At 42.3% G+C, this 23,866-nt stretch overlaps 1 protein-coding gene across 8 annotated transcripts in view; it reads right to left on the bottom strand.

Moving 5' to 3' along the window:
* Positions 1 to 23,866, bottom strand: part of PTBP3 (polypyrimidine tract binding protein 3) — a 208,270-nt gene that overhangs the window by 48,371 nt on the left and 136,033 nt on the right. For all 8 annotated transcript variants that reach the window (XM_088460110.1, XM_088460113.1, XM_088460111.1 and 5 more), the window contains 3 exons: positions 18,126 to 18,272; positions 11,551 to 11,715; positions 4,995 to 5,105 (listed from right to left, as the gene is read on the bottom strand). In XM_088460110.1, coding sequence (XP_088316236.1) covers positions 4,995 to 5,105; positions 11,551 to 11,715; positions 18,126 to 18,272 — 423 coding nt within the window. The remainder of the gene's footprint in view (positions 1 to 4,994; positions 5,106 to 11,550; positions 11,716 to 18,125; positions 18,273 to 23,866) is intronic.

Here is a 23,866-nt window from a genome sequence, read left to right as displayed (position 1 = left end):
GGTCACGTGAGAATCCACCTGTGGAGGGGATTCACACTTAGCAAAATAATTATCCGCGAACGGATAAGCCACCGCCAGGCGTCTCTGCGGCTGGTATCTTTTGCCAGGTTGTTTCCACGCCTCCTCTAAATGGTCCACCAACTGACCCGAAAGAGGAAAGACTGTGGCATCGCCCTTCACATCTTTGAAAAAGGCATACTTAGATTTAGCCGCTGGGGGAACTTCGTCCTCAATCACCAAGGCTGTGCGGACCGCCCGAATAAGTCCAGGAATATATACTTTGGACTTAGCATCAGCGTCCTTAGTATGGAAAGGTTCCTGATCGTAAGGATCCAGAATCTCCCCATCATCAGACGTCCCTTCGTCATCCTCATAAGGAGCGGACAGAGACGCCACCGGCCTTTTATGAGGCCGCATCACAGACTCCCCTTGCAACACATCCGACAAGTGCTGTACAGAACTCGTCAGGGAGTTAACCCACGCTGGCTCCTGAGAACCCGGGAGCGGGGAAATAGGGAGACTGTGGGGTACCACCAATTGTCGTGGGAACCCCTGCATGGGTGACGACACCACAGACTGCTGGGACAAACCCATCGGAGTAAACGCGGGCTGCGGAGCTAACTGGCCCACTAAAGCTGTTAACGCCTGAGCGAAACAAGCCCAGGGCGGCTCCTGTACCGGTGCTGTAACCGTAATAGGCCGCGCCATGGACAAACACTGCCGGCAAAGGCCCTCCGCGCTACCCTCCCCCTCCGCTAACGGTACTTTGCACGTGGTACACTGTAGCCGGAGGGGAAAATCACTTTCAGACATGATGGCACCACGTATGTGACCTCTCTCACCAATTAAGTATTAAATAGGCGAGAGACCACCCTGCAGCACCGCACCGCAAGGGCTTTAGCAGAAAGAACAGGGACAGTAATAAAGCTGACAGTTTAGAGAAGAAAAGTTACAGGCAGCGCTAGCACAGTCACATACAATGCAGAGAAATAACAATTCCTGCACTAACAGCGCTGATCACTCAACTACACAGACACAGGGCCTGGTAGGACACAGCGCTGCATACACAGACCTGAGCCACAGCGGAGGAGAGGTATGCGGGGGGACCCAGACCACGATGCTTCCTTCCAGACTTCCAGCAGCGTTCACCATGCGTTGCAGAGAAGATGGCCGCCGAGGAGCAGAGAGAAGCTGGCCTGGGGGAGGAGCGCTGACACAGGACCAGTCAGCACAGTGCAGAGAGGGCTGTGTGCAGCGGGGGAGGCGCCGGCTGTGAGACAGGGAAGGCGCGCTCCCCTGGCATGCATTTAACCCCTGGGACGCCGCAGCGCTACCGCTCTGCTGCGGTCCGCTGTCCCAGGGGGTAGTGGAAGCGCAGGTTGGTCGCCTGGCTCCACGCTGCAGCCAGTCCCCAGGGAGCCCCCTGCCTGGGGACTTAGGACCATGTGATCAGCGGGGACCCACCGCGGGACCCCGCTGCTTACCTCTGTCCCCCTTGAATCCGGCCATGGTCCGGAGCATCTGGGGTCACCGCTAGCTGTGACCCCAGACGCCCACCAGCATCCCCGGATCAGTACCGGCGTTCTGGTACCGGCGGGGTGTAGGGAAGACAGCATGGACGTCAGGACTGACTGTCCATGCTGTTCATCCAGATGTGCAGCCACAGCTGCATGAAGAAAAAGCTTCAGGGGCTCTTCTAGCCCCCACTCCAACAGGTGCACCCGACTCCGGCCGGGCACCAAACTAAACTGAGGTGCCTTGGCCCGGGGGCGGGGTATAGGAGGGGGACCTAGTGCATCCTGGGAGGCTGAAAGCTTAACTCTTTGGTGCCCTGCGACTGACGTCACACCTATACCCCAAGGTATCCTGTGGATACCCTATGGACCCTGAAGTAGAAAAGGAGAGCAACCAAAAAGGTGTTCGTTGCAAAGAAGGGAGTAAGCCACCAGGAGACTATCAATGTCTTGATAGCCAGTATCTGGCCAGGGAAGTACCAAATACACAACAATAAACAAAAACTAGAGTATATTATTAAAATGTCCTGGGCAGGTGGAGCCTTACTTGCAACCAGGGATTATAAAAAAATATTAAAAATGGGGATGGCTCTCTGAGGTACAGGACCCCAAAGCCTTGTAAACTGCAACATCCCATATTACACAACAAAACCATAAATGTAAAATTGAGAGGTGTAAATGTACAATGAATAAAGACCAGATGCAAAGTTAAAAAAAAAAAAAAACCTGTGAAACACATTTAGAAACAGTTTAGAACAGTAGATACAGCACCAATGTTGCGAATGATGAATATTTAACTCTAAATATGTATTTAAGTGTAATTACTACTAATATAATATAAACCCTAATCACATTCTTACTTATCCTAAAACTCTAAATACCTCCTCTTTTACACAAATTTCCTTAATAAAAAACTTTCCATTTGAAAGATTGTTTCTTGGGGTCTTGCCTGGTCTGGCACACTCCCTCCACACCCAAGGAAGAAGAAAGGTAGCTGCAGTGCTTAGTGCTCTTCCATCCACAGCCGCATCCTTCATCATTAGTACTTACACCTATGGGTGCAAGAGTTTCCTCGGAAACAGGTATATCTCTTGGTATACGTTCAGGAAGCCGGCTGACACAATCCCGACAGCCGGCTTCTCGACAACTGAATCTCGGTGAGGGTTAAATGACAGGCGGCAAAATCTCAACGCCTGTCATTTTACCTACGTAGGGAGACCGGCGCCTGGCATCCCGATCGAAGTGATACCAGGCACCAGCCGCAAACAGTCGCGCGCGGGGGGGGGATTAAGGGTTAGGCACCCCCCCGGGAGGTTAGGGTTAGGCTATGGGGAGGGAGGGTTAGGGTTAGGCACCCCCGTGGGAAGGTTAGGGTTAGGCACCCCCCGGGGGACTTAGGTTTAGGCGGCGGGGAAGGGGGGGTTAGGTTTAGGCACTTAGAGGGGGGATTAGGGTTAGGCGCCCTAAAGGAGGGGATTTAGGGTTACGGGGGGACGAATTAGATTAGTTATACTTACCTCTCTAGACTATCGGGATTTCCTCCTGTATCGGCCAGACTGTCAGGATTTGAACCGCCGTAAATCATACCGGATGCATTATCTCTTCACCTTACACACACCTCAGAACAGAATGGAACTCTGGCTACACACCTACAACACTCCCACAAAACTCTTCTCTTGTATGCGTCAAAAAAGTAACCGCCTAATTGACATCCAGGAATGCCAATTTCTCGGACTGAGAGACCCGTCCAAATCGTATGGAAAGATTTAAAGGTGTATATTTGCTACTGTGCAAGTGTGGTTTGCCAACATACGCTAGCTGTGTGCGAATCATGCCCTGTGTGACCATAAATTGAGAGTAAGGGCTTCAGGACCCTTTCCTGGATCCAGAGAAAGTCATACACAGCTTGGTTCTTGGCATGGAACCATATGCTGGACTCCACCAGGCTACAGATATCAGGGGTAAAGTTCTGTTCCTGCCAATGTAAATCTCCAGACAGCAGTTGGAAACGGGGCTAACATAATATATGCCAGCATTAGTATTCACAGATTTAATGTTAATACGGCTGGATCTCTCACATCAAGAATTTTCTGTGGATCTCAACTTCCAAAAAGCCCTGTATCAGTTGTGCAGTAGAATGTGATCTGGAAATACATATTAAGGGGTTCATTCAATCAGGTGTGGGGTTTACCCCAGAGCTAATTGAACACGCTGCCTGAGTCAATTAGCTGCTCAAAGCCCATGTGCCAAGTCTCAGTGGGAGGATTTTTCCTCGACTCAATAAAAAAAAAAAATCTGTGTTAAAATGCAGACCCCTACATTTAACACGCGGGGGAACCCATAGATACCAGCACTCTGTGCGGAATCTAGAAGTTTCATTTATATTAAGCCACGGTTTACAGCGCAGGGAAAATGCTGACTAATTGACCTCCAGCTGTGAAACCCAGAGCTTTTACCCGCGTGGCAAATCCCGCGCCTAATTGAATTCCTCCTTAGGCCAGTTACACAATAGAGTGATATTGACACGATATAACGTTGTGAGGCAAATTGGAACGACATATCGTGTGGATCGCACAGTGTACGCTCAGTTGCGTGCTCCTGTGCGTCATAAGACACATCTTCTGGTCGGTCGTGCTGCATCGTCAATCAGAAGATATGGTTGTTCTAGTGTGTAAAGGAGCAACAATAGATTCGTATACGATCAAATGACGAGTTACATCGTACCGTTGCGTGAAGGATTGTACAGTGTGTAAGCTCTCTATTCTGGGATAAAGGAAATTTGGATTGACGATTGCGTAGTTTTAGCATCGTTCTCATGTGTACCCGGCCTTAGACTAATATTAAAGAGGTCCCAGTTTAATGTTAAAGCTTTGAAATGGTGTATATACTGCATACTACCACATTCACTTGTGCCAGCAAAGGAACATTTTTTTTACGTTAAAAAGAGGAAGAAACAAAGTGGCAGCAAAGCAACATAATAAACTGATCTGCACTTTGTGATGGAAGTGTAGACAGAAGTCATAAGCTACATTATTATGCAATTTTTTTGTCCCCTAAACACAAAAACATTGGCCACATGAAGTTACGTAATGACCAATAACCAGAATCATTTGGTGAATAGTATAATGAATTATATACCTGTGCAATCACCTCTGTAAATTTTTACCCAGATAACACACAATTCTGAAAGCTGAAAGGTAGATAGATTGTCTGTCCTTCGTGTACACAAGCACTACCGCTTATCTCTGTACTACAAAATAGGTCAGCCATTGTAGAGCTGGATCCTAGAACATTTCAGACACATTCATTACTGAAGGTCTTTGTTTACCAGCCGAATTATTACACAAAGCAGCTTTGTAGCTCTGATAATACAGCAAATAAGTCTGCCAAAATTCAGGAATAACCGTAAAACACTCAAAGAATACAGTTATTTTTTCAGCATTTCTTAGAATAAGCGTGTGTGTCATGTGCTTTCCTTACCACTTTGGCGTGATGTGCGTTCATTGCATCAGCATACTGAAGTAGAGCCTGGAACTGGTTGTTCTTTGTGAATGTGATGATCTTCAATACCGTTCCAAACTTAGAGAATATCTGTGACGTGGAGTACAGTACATTAGAGAAATATTAATCTGAAGAATGTCAGCCATACATGACAAAATGGCATCTTTACTGGCATTGATAAGGTTATTCAGTACCAGATTAAAAAAATAAATAAATGAAGCAAAGTTTGAGATACTCGAAAGTAGTATTTGAAATATATATCAGATTACAAAACTACTAATGAAATACTGAAACAGAAATACCATATATTGTAATAAAGATGTAAGTGTAACACGAGCAGCCAATCATTTCGGCCAACTGACAATTAAAATGGACAGATATTTAGGTAAATCCATTCCGAAGAGGACCACCATCAGCTGATGTAAAGACATCTTCTATCCAAAGCAGCAGACCCCAGATAAGCCAACATGACGATTCATCTCAAATGTGAATCAATTGGACCATGTGAGGCCAGCTTTAGGGTCTTCAGGATAAAAAATATACTGTAATTTGGAGCATTAATACAAAATATACTAAACAGACATTTGTTCCTGGTATGACCCTTCTAAATAAAATGGCTATGAGTGTGTATGAAGCTTTCAACAAGAAGCAACATTTTTTCTTATATTTTTTTTATAATTTTCCTTCTGGTTTTGGTATCTCTGGATAAAGGGTATGTGGATAATAAATCTTATATATACACTACTACTGCAGAGTGAATTACTGGTCACCATATTACAGGGCAATACTGCTACTGTTGGTATAAGTCATTAGTGCTACTGATGGCGTATTTACTGCTAATGCATTATAAAACTATAAAATATGGCATGAAGCTATGGGACAATGCCTGGGGATATAATGTATGTGCTAGACATAAACCCTTTTCTGTGTCCATTCTTTATCTGCAGGTTATATAATAATGTTATACAAAACATACACACATTTTATATGGAGATCAATAGACATGAAATGTATGCAGTTTAATGTCTCAATGTACTCTGAAATAAAAGTGTAGAACAAAAATTTCAGATAAAAGAAATCATAGATCCAATTTAACAAAATGTAATCAAAATGTTTGACTCAAAGTAGACCCCTTTTGCAGAAATGACCGCCTGACACACTCCTGGCATTCTTTTTACAATGGAAATCTAGGCATAAATGTAATACGGTGCGAGCTGGTGCCGCTGCAGGAATACATGCAAGTATTCCAGTATTTTTAAAGCAGCAAGCATGTTAAACACAAAATCAACTTGGTTTTGCCTTTAACATCGCACTCCATTACATTTAGCCCAAAATGTTACTCAGGAAATTCGTAGTTTTGGACCTAGCCTTGCAGTAGGATGAACCCTCGACTAACTAGGCATAAATGAGAGAATTTTGCACTGCAAAATTATATTGTACCTCTTTTGGTTTAGGGTATCAGTTGCTCTGTGCAAGTCACCGAATGCGGTTCCAACAAAAGCCCCAGACCATCATGCTTCCTCCTCTAAGTGACACAGGGGTTTATTTACTAAGCACTTTACGTGTTTCAGCCCGAAAAATAAAATGGCAATTCTTTTGATAGTAAAGCATGGGGTGTTTTGCTATTAAAAACACTGCCCTTTAAAATTTTGGACAGCTACTTCGTAAATAAATCCCACACACTGAGGAACCTCTCAACAACTAGAAGACTAACAAAAACCTGCATGTGGAACCAAAGATTTAAAGTTTTGATTCATCAGTCCATAAGAACGTCTTGAAGTCTTTAGTGGTCCACTAGTTGTGCTTTATGGCCCAGACAAGTATTTTAGCAGAACAGCCTACTTAATTACACTTACCATTACTTGTTCCCTGAAAAAAAGACCTCTTTCCTATAACTCTAAAATTAAAATTTTTAGTTTTTGCTAACCAAATTTTTTAAAGATTTAAGTACAAACATTGGAGTATAGTTTAAAGTGCTGAAGATAATATCAACACTTTATACAACCAACTCCCATCATTGAAACACTTTTGTAGCTGAGAAATAATCTGTATACTACAGATGTGCACACATACTTCCGTGAGCTACAAGTCACACCACACAACACGGGAGCTCAGTGTGACTCAGCAGCTCCGAGCGTCTTTTTACCTTCAAATGCATCTTATTCACACAATGATGCTAATAGATAGCACAAACAGCTTCTGCTGATTAAAATGATATGCCGCATGCCTATGTTCTCGATGCGTCTGCAGGTGTATCGGTATGCTAAATGCTAAGTTACAGTGTCAGCGTCTGGAAAACTAACATAGCATTTAGCATGCAGATACACCTGGACACATCTGTACAACTATCTTTAAGAAAATATTAAATAGAATGAAGCAGTCATTACTTTAGACTTCACAGAAAAATACTCTTAGTGCAAGTTGATGTTCAGTCCTTTCATTGGAACAATGATTAAGTGAGGATATGTGGAACTACCCATAAACACAGCACGAGACAAGGAAATATTGTAAAGAAATTTAAAAATTCAGAACCTGTCCCAGGAGATACAATCTGGCCAGAAGCCTGCTTTGAGAGTATGTATAATTTTGGGATGTTTTTATCTTCCATTAGTACACTACCAGGGGTAAGCTGGTATGCAAGCTGGTATATGAGAGATCTACAAAGGGAAATGCTAGCACAATGGTACCACTTGAATCAAGTAATACAGTTAGCACAAAATACCAAAAAGGTCTCCAAAGTCCAGAGCTCACGATAAAAGTACCCCTCCAGAATGGATACGTTTAACAACCTACTCAAGCTCTGGTTGAGGAGCTTACCTAAACAAGCTAATGCAAGGTGTGTGGATCCTTACTGAAAGAAAATGACATGGGAACATTCCCAAAGCACAACAATGTGGTGTGGTGTGCTATACAGCACTTTGCATTTCAGATTGAACAGACACAACTGAATTTTTTCTCAGACAACAGCCTTCATAAACAGGAATGCACCAAAAGCAAAAAGGATGAGGACAAATCTCTACAATCCCTTCTTGGGCAGAGAAATTGAAATTCCCCTATATACCTTCGGTATACGTTCAGGAAACCGGCCGTCGCAATGTCGACAGCAGGCTCCCCCTTTCGGACGATCGGGATTTCCTCCTCTGTCTGGCTGCTGGCTGGCGGTAAATCATACCGAATGCATTCCTTCATGTAGCGGGGAAAGACAACATGTTGGCAGATAAGCTCAATCACTACCAATTCCATCCAAGAGAGTGATAACGGAAGGAAATAAGCATATATTTCAAAATTCCTCAAATAGACTTGATGGGATTAGACGAGAAAAGCAATATGAAAAAGTTCTCTCGTCACAGGGATCTGAGAGTAGAACAAATAGATGCGGACAAGTTCATGGACATTCAAACAGATGTGTGTTACCACAGTTTGCTCTTTAAGGTCTTTATATATGGTCTGCAGGGTCTTCATGGACCCTGGAAGACCATGGCTCGCAGTAGCAAAACTTCTACAACAGGCGTAGCCTCTTCCTCTTCAGCTGGAATTTTATGATTGCGAAAGAAAAGTATAGCACTTAAATTGAGGTTTTGCTGCAGGCAAGGAAGAAACATTTTCTATGGAAAATCTTTACATATTGATGAAAGTCAAAGCTGATAAAAAGGCACCGGATGCTCTTTTCCCCTGAAGCATTGGACTTCTTCAAGGCGGCTTACAAAACGGTGGTGTCACTAGGTCACTGAAAGTATAAGTGTTGACATTAAGTGCATTTTGGGTAACAGATACATATGCAGACAAGAGAACCTTTTGAAACACTACATGAAATATCTTTGTGATGGCTTACACTCAAAGCAATAATTGGTCAGATACATCTGTCAGGAGAGCAAAAGAACAGCAAACTTTGGCATACAAAAACTATATTTCTAAACATTCAGGCATATGTAATGGTGATAAGTTCCTATCAAGTGATCCCCAAGTTCCATGTTAACCAGAAATTATTCTTCCAGCTCTATGTCCAAAACTAAAGATCAAAAAGGAAGAGAAGTTGCCTATTTGATCTAATTAGAGCAATCTCAATACAAACAATGTTGCCAAAATAGAATATCCCTCCGAGAATATTAATTTCCTCAGAAAAGCGGAAAGATGGTACCGCAGTGCTGGTGCTCTTAGTTTGGATTAGATTAGTTTCATTAGATTAAGTGTTGAAATATAACCAGCAAAATTTAAAAAAAAAAAAAAAAAAAACAACAAAAGCTAGAATATAGAGGAAGAATACTCATAGCAGTTTGGTGATCACACTCCAAAATAATACATTTATTCAATTGGTTTCATATAATTATAAATATTCTGCTAGTCAGTTATTATTATATTATATTATAATGCTGAAGGTAAATGGTTACTGCCTGTCAGTTGTATAAAGCCAGAAAATAACTGCATATAATATTTGGTCCATCAAATAATCCGCAAAATTATTTGGGGAGATATTAAAACAATGTGATAAAAGCTCTATTTTAAATTTGTAATAGTGCACCAACACAGAGTTACTTGTACCTTATTTCCGCTTTTTGGAATTAAATTACTGTGCTTCTACAGTCCCTGATGGCAGCACCTCCAGGAGAACCAGAATGAAAATAATAAATTGATTAAACATTACAAATATGAAGGAGTTCAAGTTTGGGTACATAGGTTCACAACCAGCACAGCGATAACATACCTCATAACCTTCCAAGACATACTTCATAAATCCAGATTTGTGTTGCAGGTGGCATAATGTACAGAATTGCGCATCTATAAAGCGGGAGCAGTAGCACAATTATGTAATCGGAAAATCACGCCATATTGGCTCCACCCCCTCCCCATGGACCGCGATTCCAAGCATTATTCGCCTCAAACTACCTACTTCAATAGGAAATGGGTGGAATGCGGGAGTCCCACGCACTCTTCTGGGTTCCTGGAATATGCTTGAGAGATTGATCTGAGAAGTCATCTCTTATAAGAGGAAAGGTTATACTGAGGGGGAGACTATACAAGAACAGTGGTAACTCCTGGCCTCACAAGGCACAGACTTCAGCGAAAGGTCTCAGCAAAGCAGCAGCGTGGTCTACGCTTCATACAAATTCCAAATATCTTCTGGATGTAAATATAGCAAGGAATAAGTAAGTTCTAAAAATATTCAGGCAAGTGATCAAAAAAATGTGTAACTGTGGAAGAAGTAGTGGTTTCATTGACAGATTCATGATTGCCCCCTCAATATTTTATTTCTTGGGTGCATCACATTAGTTGGAGCTGCCATGAAGTCTGATAAAGAAATAAGGAATTTATGTATTAACCTGATCTTTTATTTCTGTGAAGAATTCCATGGCAGCCCAATATTCCCTCCCTTGCATGTGTTCCTATTATTCAAAACCAGCTTGGGAAGTTATTTCAGACAAGCAAGGTAGGGAGAAGTCCTAAGATACACCTTCCAGAGGCGTGAACTTTTTTCCTGAGTTGTGTAAGGAGTAATCCATTATTATAAGCTAAGAACATACATTTCATATATTTTTGTTATAAAAAGTGTTGCAGTTTCCGCAGTGTCAAGTTTATGTATATATTTATATTATACATACAAATAGACAAACGTTTCCTATATTGCATATCAGCACACAGCTTTTTTTTAACCGTAAAAATGACATAATAAAATTCTCTGCAGTATACAATGCTCAATTATGCTTATTCAGTGAGAATCACAAAAGGAAAAATGAGAGGGGAAAAAAAAAAACCACACACAAAAGAAAACACTATGTTATGAGCTCTCACAAGCCCACCTTTGAGTACCACGAACAAGGAATTTTCTTTTTTTATTCAAGGAATTTATAGTAAGCTGCGGTTTTCTCATTTTGTTGGTAGCAGGGTGAAAAGATAAAAAAAAAGTGCTGCCCATTCCTATTAAAAAGTTCTCTCTGTTGTATATTTTCAGAAACATTCAAGAGCCTGTTATGGCATCTCTACACTGGTAGAGTTCCCAAGACACAACAGAATGGCAATACAAGAATTCACTTACTCCATTAGGAATAGGCTCCAGCTAGAAATCGGTGTAGAGTAAAACCAAATTAGCTCACTTTGACAAACAACTGCATAGCAATTTAAATTTTACAATGACACGGAAGCACAGTACCAATATAATGTGTTGCAAACTGTAATCAGATCTTTAACAGTGCTATAAAATTGTGTTCATTCTCAGCCCTTGACTAAAAAGAAACTTGTTGAAGTAAACCGGATTGTCATTAATAAATGATTAATCCACAATTTAAAAATATATATAAATAAAAAATTCACACCCTTCTAACGTAACTCATGATAAATTGGTTAGCATGTAGGTCTTGTCGTGCTGGGTCATTGCGTTCAATCACTCCAATGGTTTAAAAACATACCGATAGGGTAATTGTGTGCGACTGTAATATGGAAAAAAGATTAAACTCTGCTAATGAATGATCAGCATTGTAGAGTGTGGAATATGTCAATGCTCTATAAAGGATAATCTTAAGGATGAGAAAAATAAAAATACCTGATGGAGTACTTCCAGAGTGACAGGGTAAAATAGGTTTTCCACAATTAGTCTGAGGACAGAACTCTGCCCTGTCAACACCAAACCTTCACAACCAGGACCACTGGTGAGAGTCAGACCACCGGACTGTACAGTGTTCACAGCTTGCAAAGCAGCCTGTGCTCGCTATAACAAAGAACACCATACCATTAGTAAGCATTCTGTACTGCACATCAGGCAGAAGCACTGCACAAGAAACAATTGTTGCACATACTGTATACTTAACAAGTTTTCTATGATTTAGCATAAAAACACATTCTTGAAACGCTTGAACACAAGAGAGAGAATAAAATTTTTAGCAAAATTTGTGATATAGCAGCAATACATTTTACTACAGTACATTTCTTCAGGGAATGATTATTCAACACATACTGAAACCCCAGTATAAAAAAAAAAATAAATGACAGTATGTAATAAATTAAAACCCACCATTGTTGAGACTAATGGATAGACTGGTAAACTTTAACAAACCATACAAAACATATGCCTACTTCCTATTCATTTAACATGGTGAAAAATCTAGACATAATAAACAAGGCATGTCCTCCGCAAACAGTTCGTTATTCTGCTGAGCACAGACACCAACCTGTAAAAAGTCAATCACTAACTACACTGGTACACATCATTCACCATGACCCACTTCACCCAATATAGAAATACAGAATGGTTGGAGACATTAATTAAATCTAGAATATGTAAAGGGGATGCAGTCAAGATACCGGCGGGCGCTATCCCGCCTGCCGATATCTCAACACTTACATCCCGACATAGGACTAAACATAGGAATCGAAATACCGACGCCTATCATTAGCCCCACTACGGAATCCCGACACCTGGCATGCCGAACGAAGGCACTCCCCCAGGAGGGTCAGGTTTAGGGTGCGGGGAGGGGGGGGTTAGGTTTAGGCACTAAAGGAGGGAGGTTAGAGTTAGGCACTAGGAGTGGAGTTTAGGGTTAGGCACCCCTAAGGGAGGGTTAGTGGGGGAGAGGGGAGGGTTAGGGTACTTACCTTCAGCTGTCGGGATTTCGACCCGCCCGGCTTCCGCTGTTTGTATTTGATCCGCACATTACATACCGATTCCATGAAAGGTTCTCTTTTCCTTTCCACAAAACTGCACAAATTATAGCTACAATCTGATTGGCTGTTAGAGGCAATGATCATTACTTTGGTTCCTACTTCTCTTCAAATTGCAGAGACATATACTCAGTTAATGGATTTTAAAAGCTCCTTTGGAATGCACCGGCCCATGCAGCTCAAATTACTGCAACTGGAAAAAAGTAGGTACAAAAGGTGTCCTCACACACTATTACTGCAGTAGCGCCAACAGCCATTCTCTGTGCCCCGGGACTGTGCAATTCAGCTTGCGCCGAGCATCTTTATCGCCCGAAAATGTATCTTAGTCCCTATCAGATATGAAAAAGAGCTTCACGAGACCGCATTGAATAATTTGATATGCAACACTTGTATCTCTGTGTGCAGAGTCTGAATCTGTATACGAAGTGCCACGATGCAGCAGCCGCAGATTTTACCCACACCAAGGTTAGTTGTACTTTTTAGACAAATTCAATTGCACACTTTTGTGTTGCATATGAAATGATTCAGTGCAGCAATTTGTCACTGCTGCGAATAAGACAAATTTTTGGGCAAAAAAGTTGCACGAAACCTGGTGGCCCACTTGTGGCAGATGTCTCACGCCACATGGCGTATTGAGGCTAACTGTATGAGGACTCATCTCTTCAGCAGAGCAAGACCCACATTATGTACAAAGTGAAAATCGTACAATAGAAGATAGAGAAAATAACCTATTTCAGCTTAATGGCTGTGGGTAACTGCTGTTTTCAGTAGCTGTTATTCAGCTCAATCTATGGGGTAAATTCAATTAGCAGCAAGTCAGCTCTTGGTACGAGTAAGCGCAGCCATATGCCGCACTTATGGCATCCTCTGACTCAAAGTTTGTTAGCTGTCCTATAGCTCTGTGTACAAACACCTGCTAGTGAAGGGTGAGATGGGGCGAGATGAGGTGCAGTTGCCGGCATTTCCAAGCGTTACAACGGTACTTTGCCTCGCTCGCCCTTAATTGAATAAACCTTAATGCATGCAGTTTGCAATACTTTTCCTAAAATAGAGCAATATATTTTGGTTAGCTGTGGGAACCATGTTGCTGAAGCTAGCTTGTCTTGAAAGAGTTTTTAAAAGACATTTTAAATTATGTGAAGATACCTGCGTGTCAAAACACGCATGCATACATTCCATATTACTGTAAACACTGTGTGCAAAAGGAATCTTATCTATATCTCCATTTTTTACAACGAAAATCCCTTAAAAATAACATCAGTATGATTCATAAAGTAAACATATTAAATGCTTGTATCTAAGAAAAAAGCAAACTGGAGTGATTTGATATATTGAGGAATATATAAATTACATTAAAAACTGAACTCACTATGACATTGTCACTTGTGACGCAGAATGTAGTGAAAGGGAACATTTCTGAAAACAGCAAGACTAAACACTAACATGACGCTCAGTGAAACCATTTTGAAAAATGTTCTTCAATACAGAAGGCAAAACATCCATTAGCTCTCTATCATCCCCATGATGGGATGTCGCCAGTATCCCGGCATGCGGAATACCAACGGTCTAATACAGGTGCCAGTATCCCGACCGCCGGCATCCTGAAGGTAAGTATCGGTTAGGCACTAGGGGGAGGGTTGGGGTGCAGGGATGGAGAGATAGAGATAGGGTGTGGGGAGGGAGAGATAGATATAGGGTGCTGGGAGGGAGAGATAGGGATAGGGTGCTGGGAGGTTAGGTTTAGACACTTGAGGGGGAGGTTAGGTTTAGGCACTGGGGAAGGAGGGTTAGGGTTGGTAGTAGTATACTTACCTACGGGTTTCGGGATTCTGTCTGTCGGGATGCTGCCATCTGTATTCTGACAGTGGCATCCCAACCACCAGGGACCCATGCCCAACCCCAGAGCCATAACTAGACATTTTGGATTTTGGTGTCCTGTGCGAGAAAGTGCATTTGGGTAGTCTCCCCCCCCAGATAGTCAGGGTATGCTGGGAATTCTAGTCCTGAGCACTATATATTACAGACTGCAGGTGGGCACTGGTGACAGCAGCTGGCACATGAGCCCAGGTTGGCATACAGCTTCCAATATTACTCCTCCCCTGGAGTGGCCACTGGGTAACCTCCTTCTCCCTCTGCCCATATAAGGCTGTATTGCACCCAGGGCTCCGTGCTGTACAGCAGCCTACTCTGGGTTGCTGCAGGGTGAGCCCTGGTTGAGGTGGGCAGAGAGGGGCTAGAAAATGGGGAATATAATCAGGGTAGCAGATACTGGAGGTGAAACAGTATAGAAGGAGGTTGACAGATCACGGGGGCTGGCTGGAGTGGCAGAGGGAGGGTTGCAAATCATAGCGGTGATTGGTAAGGGGTGGAAGATAGTGGGGTGAGTGGCAGATGGTGGCAGACAGTGGTGTAACTGGCAGTGGCTGGCAGATAGTGGGGGTAACAGGACATAGAAGGATGGTGGTAGATAATGGGGGCTGGTTGGGGGGCAGAGGAAGGGTGGCAGGTCATAGCGGTGACTGGCAAGGGGTGGCTGATAGTTGGTGACTGGCAGGAAGTGGAAGATAGTGAGGGTGACAGGGATTAGAAGGAGAGTGGCAGATAATGGGGGGTGGATGGGGTGTCACAGGGATGGTTGCAGATCATCATGGTGTCTGGCAATGGGTGGCAGATAGTGGGGTGACTGGTAAGCAATGGCAGATAGTGGGAGGGTGGCATTTAATTGGGGGTGGCAGATCGTGGGAGTGGCAGCCCTTGGCCCTTAGTACATGGAATAGGTGGTTCTGAGGGGGCATCACTTATTGCTAGATTGCAATTAAGGACACTCAGGGCATGAAACACCACATATATCTCTGATCACAGCACTCACCAGACTCAGTTGCAAATCGTATCTGTGACCAGATAGTGTGACTCTGGTTAGTGAGTGAGTCCAATTGCAGAATCATGAAGCCACACAGTTGCACCCAGTAACAGCTTCTTGCTGGCCTGAGTAGGAACTGTGTCTGGCGGGGGGAAGAGTTTCCTGGATGCCCACCCCTCCCCCCTACCGTCCACCTATCCCCCCTCCCACGAAGTGGACACCGAAAGCGGTGGCATACAGCTGGTTACCTGCGTCCTCCTCCCCTGTCGTGCTAACTCCTCCAAGCCTCTGCCACAGAATGCAACTGACCTTTCACCCCCACACCACAGGCTACCGTCATTGGTCTAGGGATCTGTCCGTAAGGTCTGGCGCTGAAACCCACGTGTCCCCTGGTGACGTCCCCAAACAAAGCAAATTGGGAGACACAGCTCTGGACTGAATAGAAGAAGCCGAGTGCACCAGCAATGAGTGACATACATTGCCGGCATATAGAGATGGTGGAAACGGCCGGTTCCATTTCAGGGCATACTGCGCTGTGTGGCGGCATCGGCCACACCACCCTGGTTACGGCCCTGCCCAACCCCCCCCCCCTCCCCCAAGACATCTCCAGGGGCTCAGTATCTCATTCAATCCACAATCTGCCTCAAGATAAAAATCAGCACGTTCGTAATTTCAATTTGAAAGGTAATATTCTTTGAATTTACATTTAATAAAAATGTGTTCCTCTTGAAAACACTAATGAAACAAGAATTTTTTTTTTTAAAAGATCCAGCTACACCCAAAGTTGCCAAGTCAATAGAGTGTGTAAAGAAACCAAAACAAAACACACTGACCATACTAAATATTAGTCCCCAGTCCCTGGACCCAATTTTTCTCTATAAACAATTACTGGTTCTTTTTGATACATTGTAAAACTACTTTAGTGTCTTATAAAATCCGGCTTTAAATGGCCATGGGCTGGTCAAACATGGAGAAACATGTCCAGGTTTATTACCTGCATTCCAACATAACATCCTGAAAATAAGCCTTTAAAAGTGGTTTTCACTGCCCCATCCCTACAGACTTGTGAATAAATATAGACGTCGTCACCCAAGGCAATGTCTACAGGCTGAACATAAGGGGCTTACACCATTTGCAATCGTCGCTGGTCATCTGTGAGTCTTTCCCACTGCCCATTTGTCGAGTGGCACAATACTTTGTTCAGTTTGGCATCTGCTCGGTGCCTGTCTGTGGCCTACATCTTTATGGTCCTCAGTAAATAACAGCAACCAATACATGAAGAACCTACTGGACCTAGTACTCCTTCACCCTGCACCTAGGCAGGGCAGTTTCTAGGGTCTGAGGCTCCCAGTGCAAGCAGTCAAAATACAACACCTCCCCCCCAAGAAGCGGTAATATTGCGGAGTGGGTGTGGCCTCATCGTGAGGGAGTGTGGTATCACAGTAAGGGAGCATGGTCTCGAAAGAAGACAGAATGTCAGCCGCTGTACACCCCCCAACTGTCATAGCACATGCTGCACACCCCCCAACTGACATAGCACATGCTGCACACCCCCTCCCAAATGACATAGCACATGCTGCACACCCCCCCCAAATGACATAGCACATGCTGCACAACCCCCAACCGACATAGCACATGCTGCACACCCCCCCCCCAACTGTCATAGCACATGCTGCACACCCCCCAACTGACATAGCACATGCTGCACACCCCCTCCCAAATGACATAGCACATGCTGCACACCCCCTCCCAAATGACATAGCACATGCTGCACACCCCCTCCCAAATGACATAGCACATGCTGCACACACCCCCCCCAAATGACACAGCACATGCTGCACGTGCACCCCCCCAGGCCCCAACATCCTGCTGCAGGCTGCACTGCACCCCGCACAACTGACATTATTTACACATGCTGCTCGCCCTATAAAATTCAGAATCCATATATTAGAACAGCATGGGTGATCGAAATAAGCACCAAGGGGAAGGGGATAATGCTACAGGTGGCATAAACTCTAGAGGAAAAAATGCTACAGTGGGTGTCAATTGCTTTTTTAAAAAAAATATATATTTTCTTGATTTGAGGACAGAGTTTGAGACCACTATGCTACATTATTAAGTACTGGCCCATTTGAACATTTACTATATAGTATACAGGTTTAGTCTCCCATATCCAAATATTCCAAAATATTGAATAATTTTGGCATGACTTAGATAATGAAACCTTTGATTTTTGATGGTTCAATGTACACAAACTTTGTCTAAGGCACAAATTATTAAAAATATTGTATAAAATGACCTTCAGGCTGTGTGTATAAGGTGTCTATGAAACATAACTGAAGCGAAGTTTGTGTACATACATAAAATTCAGTCACAAAATTATTTAATATATTGTATAAAATGACCTACAGGCTATACACCTATAAGGTGTATATAACACACAAATGCATTCTGTGTGTATATTGGGGTCCCATTCCCAAGATATTTCATTATGATATGCAAATATTCCAAAATATGGATTATTCCGTTATCCAAAATACCGCTGGTCCCAAGTATTTTGGATATGGAAAACTCAACCTGTATCAGGAACCGATACACACCGATTGATTAGGTAGGTTGTCTGTCTTCAGTTCTCTGTGATTGGAATACTGTATGTAGACAGGCTGACTGCGGAGATGAGGAGTGAGAGGTGTGTAGTAATTCACCATGGTGACAGCTGCTTCTTCAGAAGCCATTTCCAAGAACGCCTGAAATTGAAGACAATATATAATAAAAAAAAACAAAAAAAACATGAATATAATTATCTAAAAGCCATCTTAGCAGCACCGAGACCTTTTCATAATGCATTAATTGATGTTGTTATCCAAAACTCAAAATACCAACCTTCAAGGACAACATTTGTTTTCTGAGAGTATTGTCAGTAATTTGTTTATGGCATACTTATTAAACAGTAAAGATAAGAAAAAAAAAACACACACACACACACACGCAGGACATACTGCATTAATTCTGGCAGATTTAAATACAACCCCTCACTGAGCTTGTATGTAGAGGTTAAGCTAGGTACACACTGGAGCAATATCGGGACAATTTGCTGTTTCATAACGAGAAACCTCTCAGTGTATACGCATAATTGCGTGCTCCCACAGTATGTAGTTTGGTTGTTAACAACGTGTGTTAACACACAATTCTGCTTGTTCTGGGCTCAAGGGATATAGTCAGTAAAGTCGGAGAAATCGCTGATCGCTCCAGTGAGTACCTAGCTTAAATAGTTGCAAAATAGATTACACACAGCAATTGTAGAGCAAAAAAAGCTATACTAGACCAACCTACAAGCCACAAATGTCCAATAAGTAGTCACTGCGATTATGCATTTATATTCGATTACCAGAAATTGTACTTAAAGAGCTGTGATTTTCGGTTTACATTTTTAAAACAAAACAAAATTAATAAAATAAAAAGATTAAATGTTTTTAAATATGAAATATAAAAAAAAATATCTTCGATATGTAACAAAGTTATAATTGGGTAATATCTATTGCTACAATTTCAACCTTGGCTGACTGATTTCTGCAAACATGACTACAAGAAAACACACTGATTTCTTGGAAATCAGAATGCTCCTAATGATTTTAGCTCATAATGCTGGTGTCACTGCAGCAGGTAAAAGTTGCAATGTCACAGCTACAAACTACAATAATTAAGAATTACCCCCCTCATCCTTATAAATAGAATGACTAAAAATAAATAATATAAAAAATTAGAGAAATGCCAACCTAACAGTAAATCTTCGATATGATAATTATGTTTCATCAAAGTACTCTACAGCAGCCCATACAGTGGGTTAAGTCCAATCTAGGATAAGAAGAGATAGCTGCATAAAAAACACCCCATGATGGTATATAATGTGGCTCCTCCTCTCCCCGTGTCTGAGTAACAACCCAGACAGACTCAAATATATAGCATCTAAACATGGGTGGGAAACCTGGGCTGTCATGGAGTACTTTAGTACTTTGAAGAAAAGGAATCACCAGGTGCATTCGCTGTTTTCTCCAACCTCCAGCACTACTTTATGGCAGCATTTAAGTAGCAAACTTTAAAGTAGCAAATTAAAAACCATATACCACATAATCAAACATGTATTTAAATGGCTGTGTGGAGAACAGGTCTCCCAAATAGAGTCATCAAAGTGAGAATGGCTAGAGATGAATGGGCAAACGCCTATACTGCTGCCTTGAAATGTTCTGTTACCAAGGCCTGAACCAAGAAGTTGCCAACACTAAAATCTCTCTGGTACTTATGAATGTAGGAATACTTCTCTGATGCATCTAGAAGCAGCTTGTTTGGAAGAAGCCTAACCTTCCCGAGGTCCTGCTGGAATCATAAATAACTGTTCTGTGTTTCTAAAGGGGCCTATACATCAGCGCCGCAATTCCCGAATGTTGATTTGATACGCCAATCAGCCGGCATCGATAATCGGTGACCCATCGGGGAAATTCCGCATGTTACAATTCCCTGATTTATTTACCTATCATTTTTTGGAGAGGATCGGCAAAGGGAGTTTTAACATGTTGCACAACCCCGATGTCCAGACCCAGGTTTAGGGGATCAAAGAATCACGAGAATCGGTCACATATGTATGGGGTCCTTTAGACTATGTCTTCGATAAATGCACAGAAATTGATGTATCCAAATCCAGTGAATGCATTCTTTCCTCTAGGCTATACACCAATGAAAAAGAAGTACTTGATGTTCTAGGCCAGTGGTGTCAAATTCGGGCCCTACAGCTGCTGTGGGACTACATATCCCAGCATGCCCTGCCACAGTTTTAGCATGCCCTCATAGCAAAACTCTGGCAGTTCATGCTGGGATGTGTAGTTCCACAACAACTGGAGGGCCAGAGTTTGACACCACTGTTCTAGGCGCTGCATTTTGCAGTACCATTCCCCTGACAAAGTTACAGTGTTTTGTATGGTATTCATTTGTACAGTAGAAATTGTGTTTGCTGCGAGGGAACTATTTGTCTTTTTGTTCTGTTCGCAATCCAGCCATGTATTGTTTTGTGTTTGTATTTACATGTTTCGATTCCATTACAATCTTGTTTTTTCAGTCCATTACCACAGCCACAAGTATGGCTTCTGAGGATGCTGGCAAGCCAAAAGGCTTACATGTGAAATGGAAATGTTGTCCCAGTATCCAGAATCTGAGAAACTTCCTCTACTGAACTACAACTGGAACATAAAAGTGCAGCTCTATAAATCAGAGAAACTCCTCTCTATATTGGTAGCCGAGAGGATGGAGCTCACAGATTCCATTCAAATTGTCTGACATTGACAAATTTGTTCAATCCCCTTAAGGTCAAGTGTATTTAAAAAGGCTCCTGAAGTGTCTCTGACCAGAAATAATCTGGAATAAAAGCATCTGACCTTCTATTCTGAAAGAACTGGTGTGACAGCACCTGCTTTGATTAAAGCTTGTTCTGTAAGGCCTCTAGTTCTGTTAAATCTGATGGAACCCTGGATTGTCCAAATAAACCACGAGTAAATGGGGATCCTGATTCCTGAGCACTAGGCACTTTTTTTTTTTTTTTTTAAGAAAGTATAGTAAGTTATAAGGTTACATAAGGTTGTACATTTCCCTCAAAAATGGGTAATGAAATAACTAATGTGGAGGTGCAACCCTGAGTGATAAATATACTGTAAAGGACCACAAGAAAAAAAAAAAAAAAAAAAAAAAAAAAGAGAGTACTCTCTAGTTTTGGGGGCACTGAAACCTATTTTAAAATGTAAGTTTTATTTATATTGTATTAAAATAGAAACACATACAAAAAGATAAAGTTCTGCAAGGGTATTGAAGCAAAACACTAATTGCTACCTAAACTTTCAGGTTATGGAACATGTGAAAACATCCCTGAAGCGGGTCTCTTTCAGTTTAGAATAGGGTCTGGCTCCACCCTACTTCAGGAAAACTGAAGTATTCCAGAGGGCAGAGCATTCCCTATGCTCTGTGTGTGACAGAGGCCGGAAAAGACACAGGAGTGGTTTTTATGCACCTGACATTCTAGAAGGGATTTCATTAATTTTAAAGACTGACACTGAATATCTGGAAGAGAAAAACCGTATGCATTCCACCCACACAAAAATGACCACATTATAATCATGGAAGGTACTCCTAAAATACGGAAGTGACATAACCTTGCAATCTAACTGCTAGGTCAGTTTCCGAAACTCTGCCATTACATCCAGGTTTTAAGATTATACATGCTTGAGCACAGGTAACTTAATTAGGACCTCAGTCAATTAGATTTAACCATCTGGACTCATCGATATTCTTAAAACATGGACTGGAGTTTGGGAAACCATGTGCTAGGTGAAGGATTCTCCAACATATGCTCTTGAAATCTCCTAGGCGAGAAAACTCCCTCCCTCTGTACCATTGATATTAGAATGAGGAATGAATGCACAGGGAAGCATCTACATAAGACACAATTAGAAAATTGTAATTCAGTGGCTTCATTTTAAGTGTTTTGTAGAGATATAATTAAGAAATACTTAATCCATAAGCCTTTGCTACACTTATCCAAAACAATAAATACTGTGTTAAGTTTTTATTAAATTCAAGAGTTTAGAAAAGCTTGTGTGACACCATTTTAATGAAATAAATCCAACCCCAAAATGCATTGACAGAGCTTCCACACATTGGGCCTGACTCAGAGCTGCACATAATGTCAATGTTCACGGAGTTTAGGGATTTTTTGCTACTGCCCGTGCGCAAATATCCCTAAAAACTCCTCAGACGCATGTGTTACACAAAGTGCACACAATGGCGCTATTACAATTGACACGCTCTAGAGAGGTCTTATTAAAGTGCTGGGCGTTTCTGGGCGGTGACTGCACAGACACACAGAGATGGTCCGTTTTATGGGAGTGTCATGGACATTCGCTGAAATGTTTGCTTACACAGATACTCAATTATTCACCCTGGAGGCCAGACTGTCGCTAGCATATGGGGGCCTTAAGCCAGAGGCTCCCAAACGCGGTCCTCAAGGCTCCCCAACAGTTCAGGTTTTAGAGATCTCCATGGTTGAGCACAGGTGACTTAATTAGTTCCTCAGTCAATTAGATTTAACCACATGTGCTCAACTCTCTAAAACCTGAACTGTTGGGGAGCCTTGAGGACCTCGTTTGGAAACCTCTGCCTTAAGATACAGTAACCATACAGACACTTAAGCTGGCCACACATCTAAAGAATATCTGTCCAACCAGCCAACTAGTTCATTGGTTGGAATGAAAATCTGGTAATGTATGAAAGCAAATGACAATCAGCAATTTGCTCGCAAAAATGGAAAATGGACAAAAACTGTTGTTTGAACAAACTGTTTAGGTCAAACATTTAACAAACTTGTCTGACGCCATTTTCATCTGTTTTCTGGCATTTAGGAGCAAATTGCTGATCATCAGTTACTCCCATACGTTACCAGATTTTCATTCCAACCAATCAACTAGTTGGATGGTTGGACAGAAAATCTTTACGTTTATACCCAGCTTTAAAAGCCGGAAAATTGTTGGAGTAGTGTGGCAATGATGGTAAACTCAGACAGCCCTTTCAAGTGCAGGGGGAGCTCGTGGCTTCTGTGTGGCTGTAGTAATGCACACGGTAAATTCCTTCAGGTGCAGGGAATAATCACAGTCCCCGTCTCTAATATGTCACGTAGTTGAAGCCATGCTGTTTCTCTGTGCCGGCAAAAATCAAATAGCCAGAATATGGGTAAGTGGAAAAAATGCCCGAGCAGTCTCCTTGATACATTTCTCTGGGTACTAACACTTCTGGTTTCATCAGTGCTAATTAGCACTTCAGATCGCATTCCCCAAAATTATCAATGGGGACTACGATTTGCCCCCTATGTACTAAACTACAAAAAGCAAAGCTTTTCGGCGTTTAGCCCTGGTAGTTTATACCATCTTCAGATGGTGTAAACTACTATTTGTCTATGGAGGTTCCAGGAGCAGTCCCCAGCTCCAGAAGGAGAGAAATCGAAGATCTTTCAGCTTCCCCTGGGGAAGTCTTTCACTTCTGTGCCAGGGATATAACTCGCAGCGACAGCGATTACCGCAACCGCTGTCCCTATGAGCTCCCGGTAGTACATAGCCGGAATATTTTCATTAAAAAATTAAATATTCCCGGCAAGATGGAACATTAATAAACGCGGCAGTGCCACGATTATTAATACATAGGCCCCTTAGTGATGCACATTTGTTTGTCTATTATTGGACACCACTTTCTCACATTGCCATACCTGCTTTACTTGACAAAAAATGCAGCAGGTTTCACTTTCTGTGCA

Source organism: Taudactylus pleione, unplaced genomic scaffold, assembly GCF_031769625.1.
Source record: "Taudactylus pleione unplaced genomic scaffold, aTauple2 ptg000967l, whole genome shotgun sequence".
Classification (NCBI taxonomy): domain Eukaryota; kingdom Metazoa; phylum Chordata; class Amphibia; order Anura; family Myobatrachidae; genus Taudactylus; species Taudactylus pleione.
Note: the sequence above shows the minus strand (reverse complement) of the source record. Positions and strands in the feature narration are given on the sequence as shown.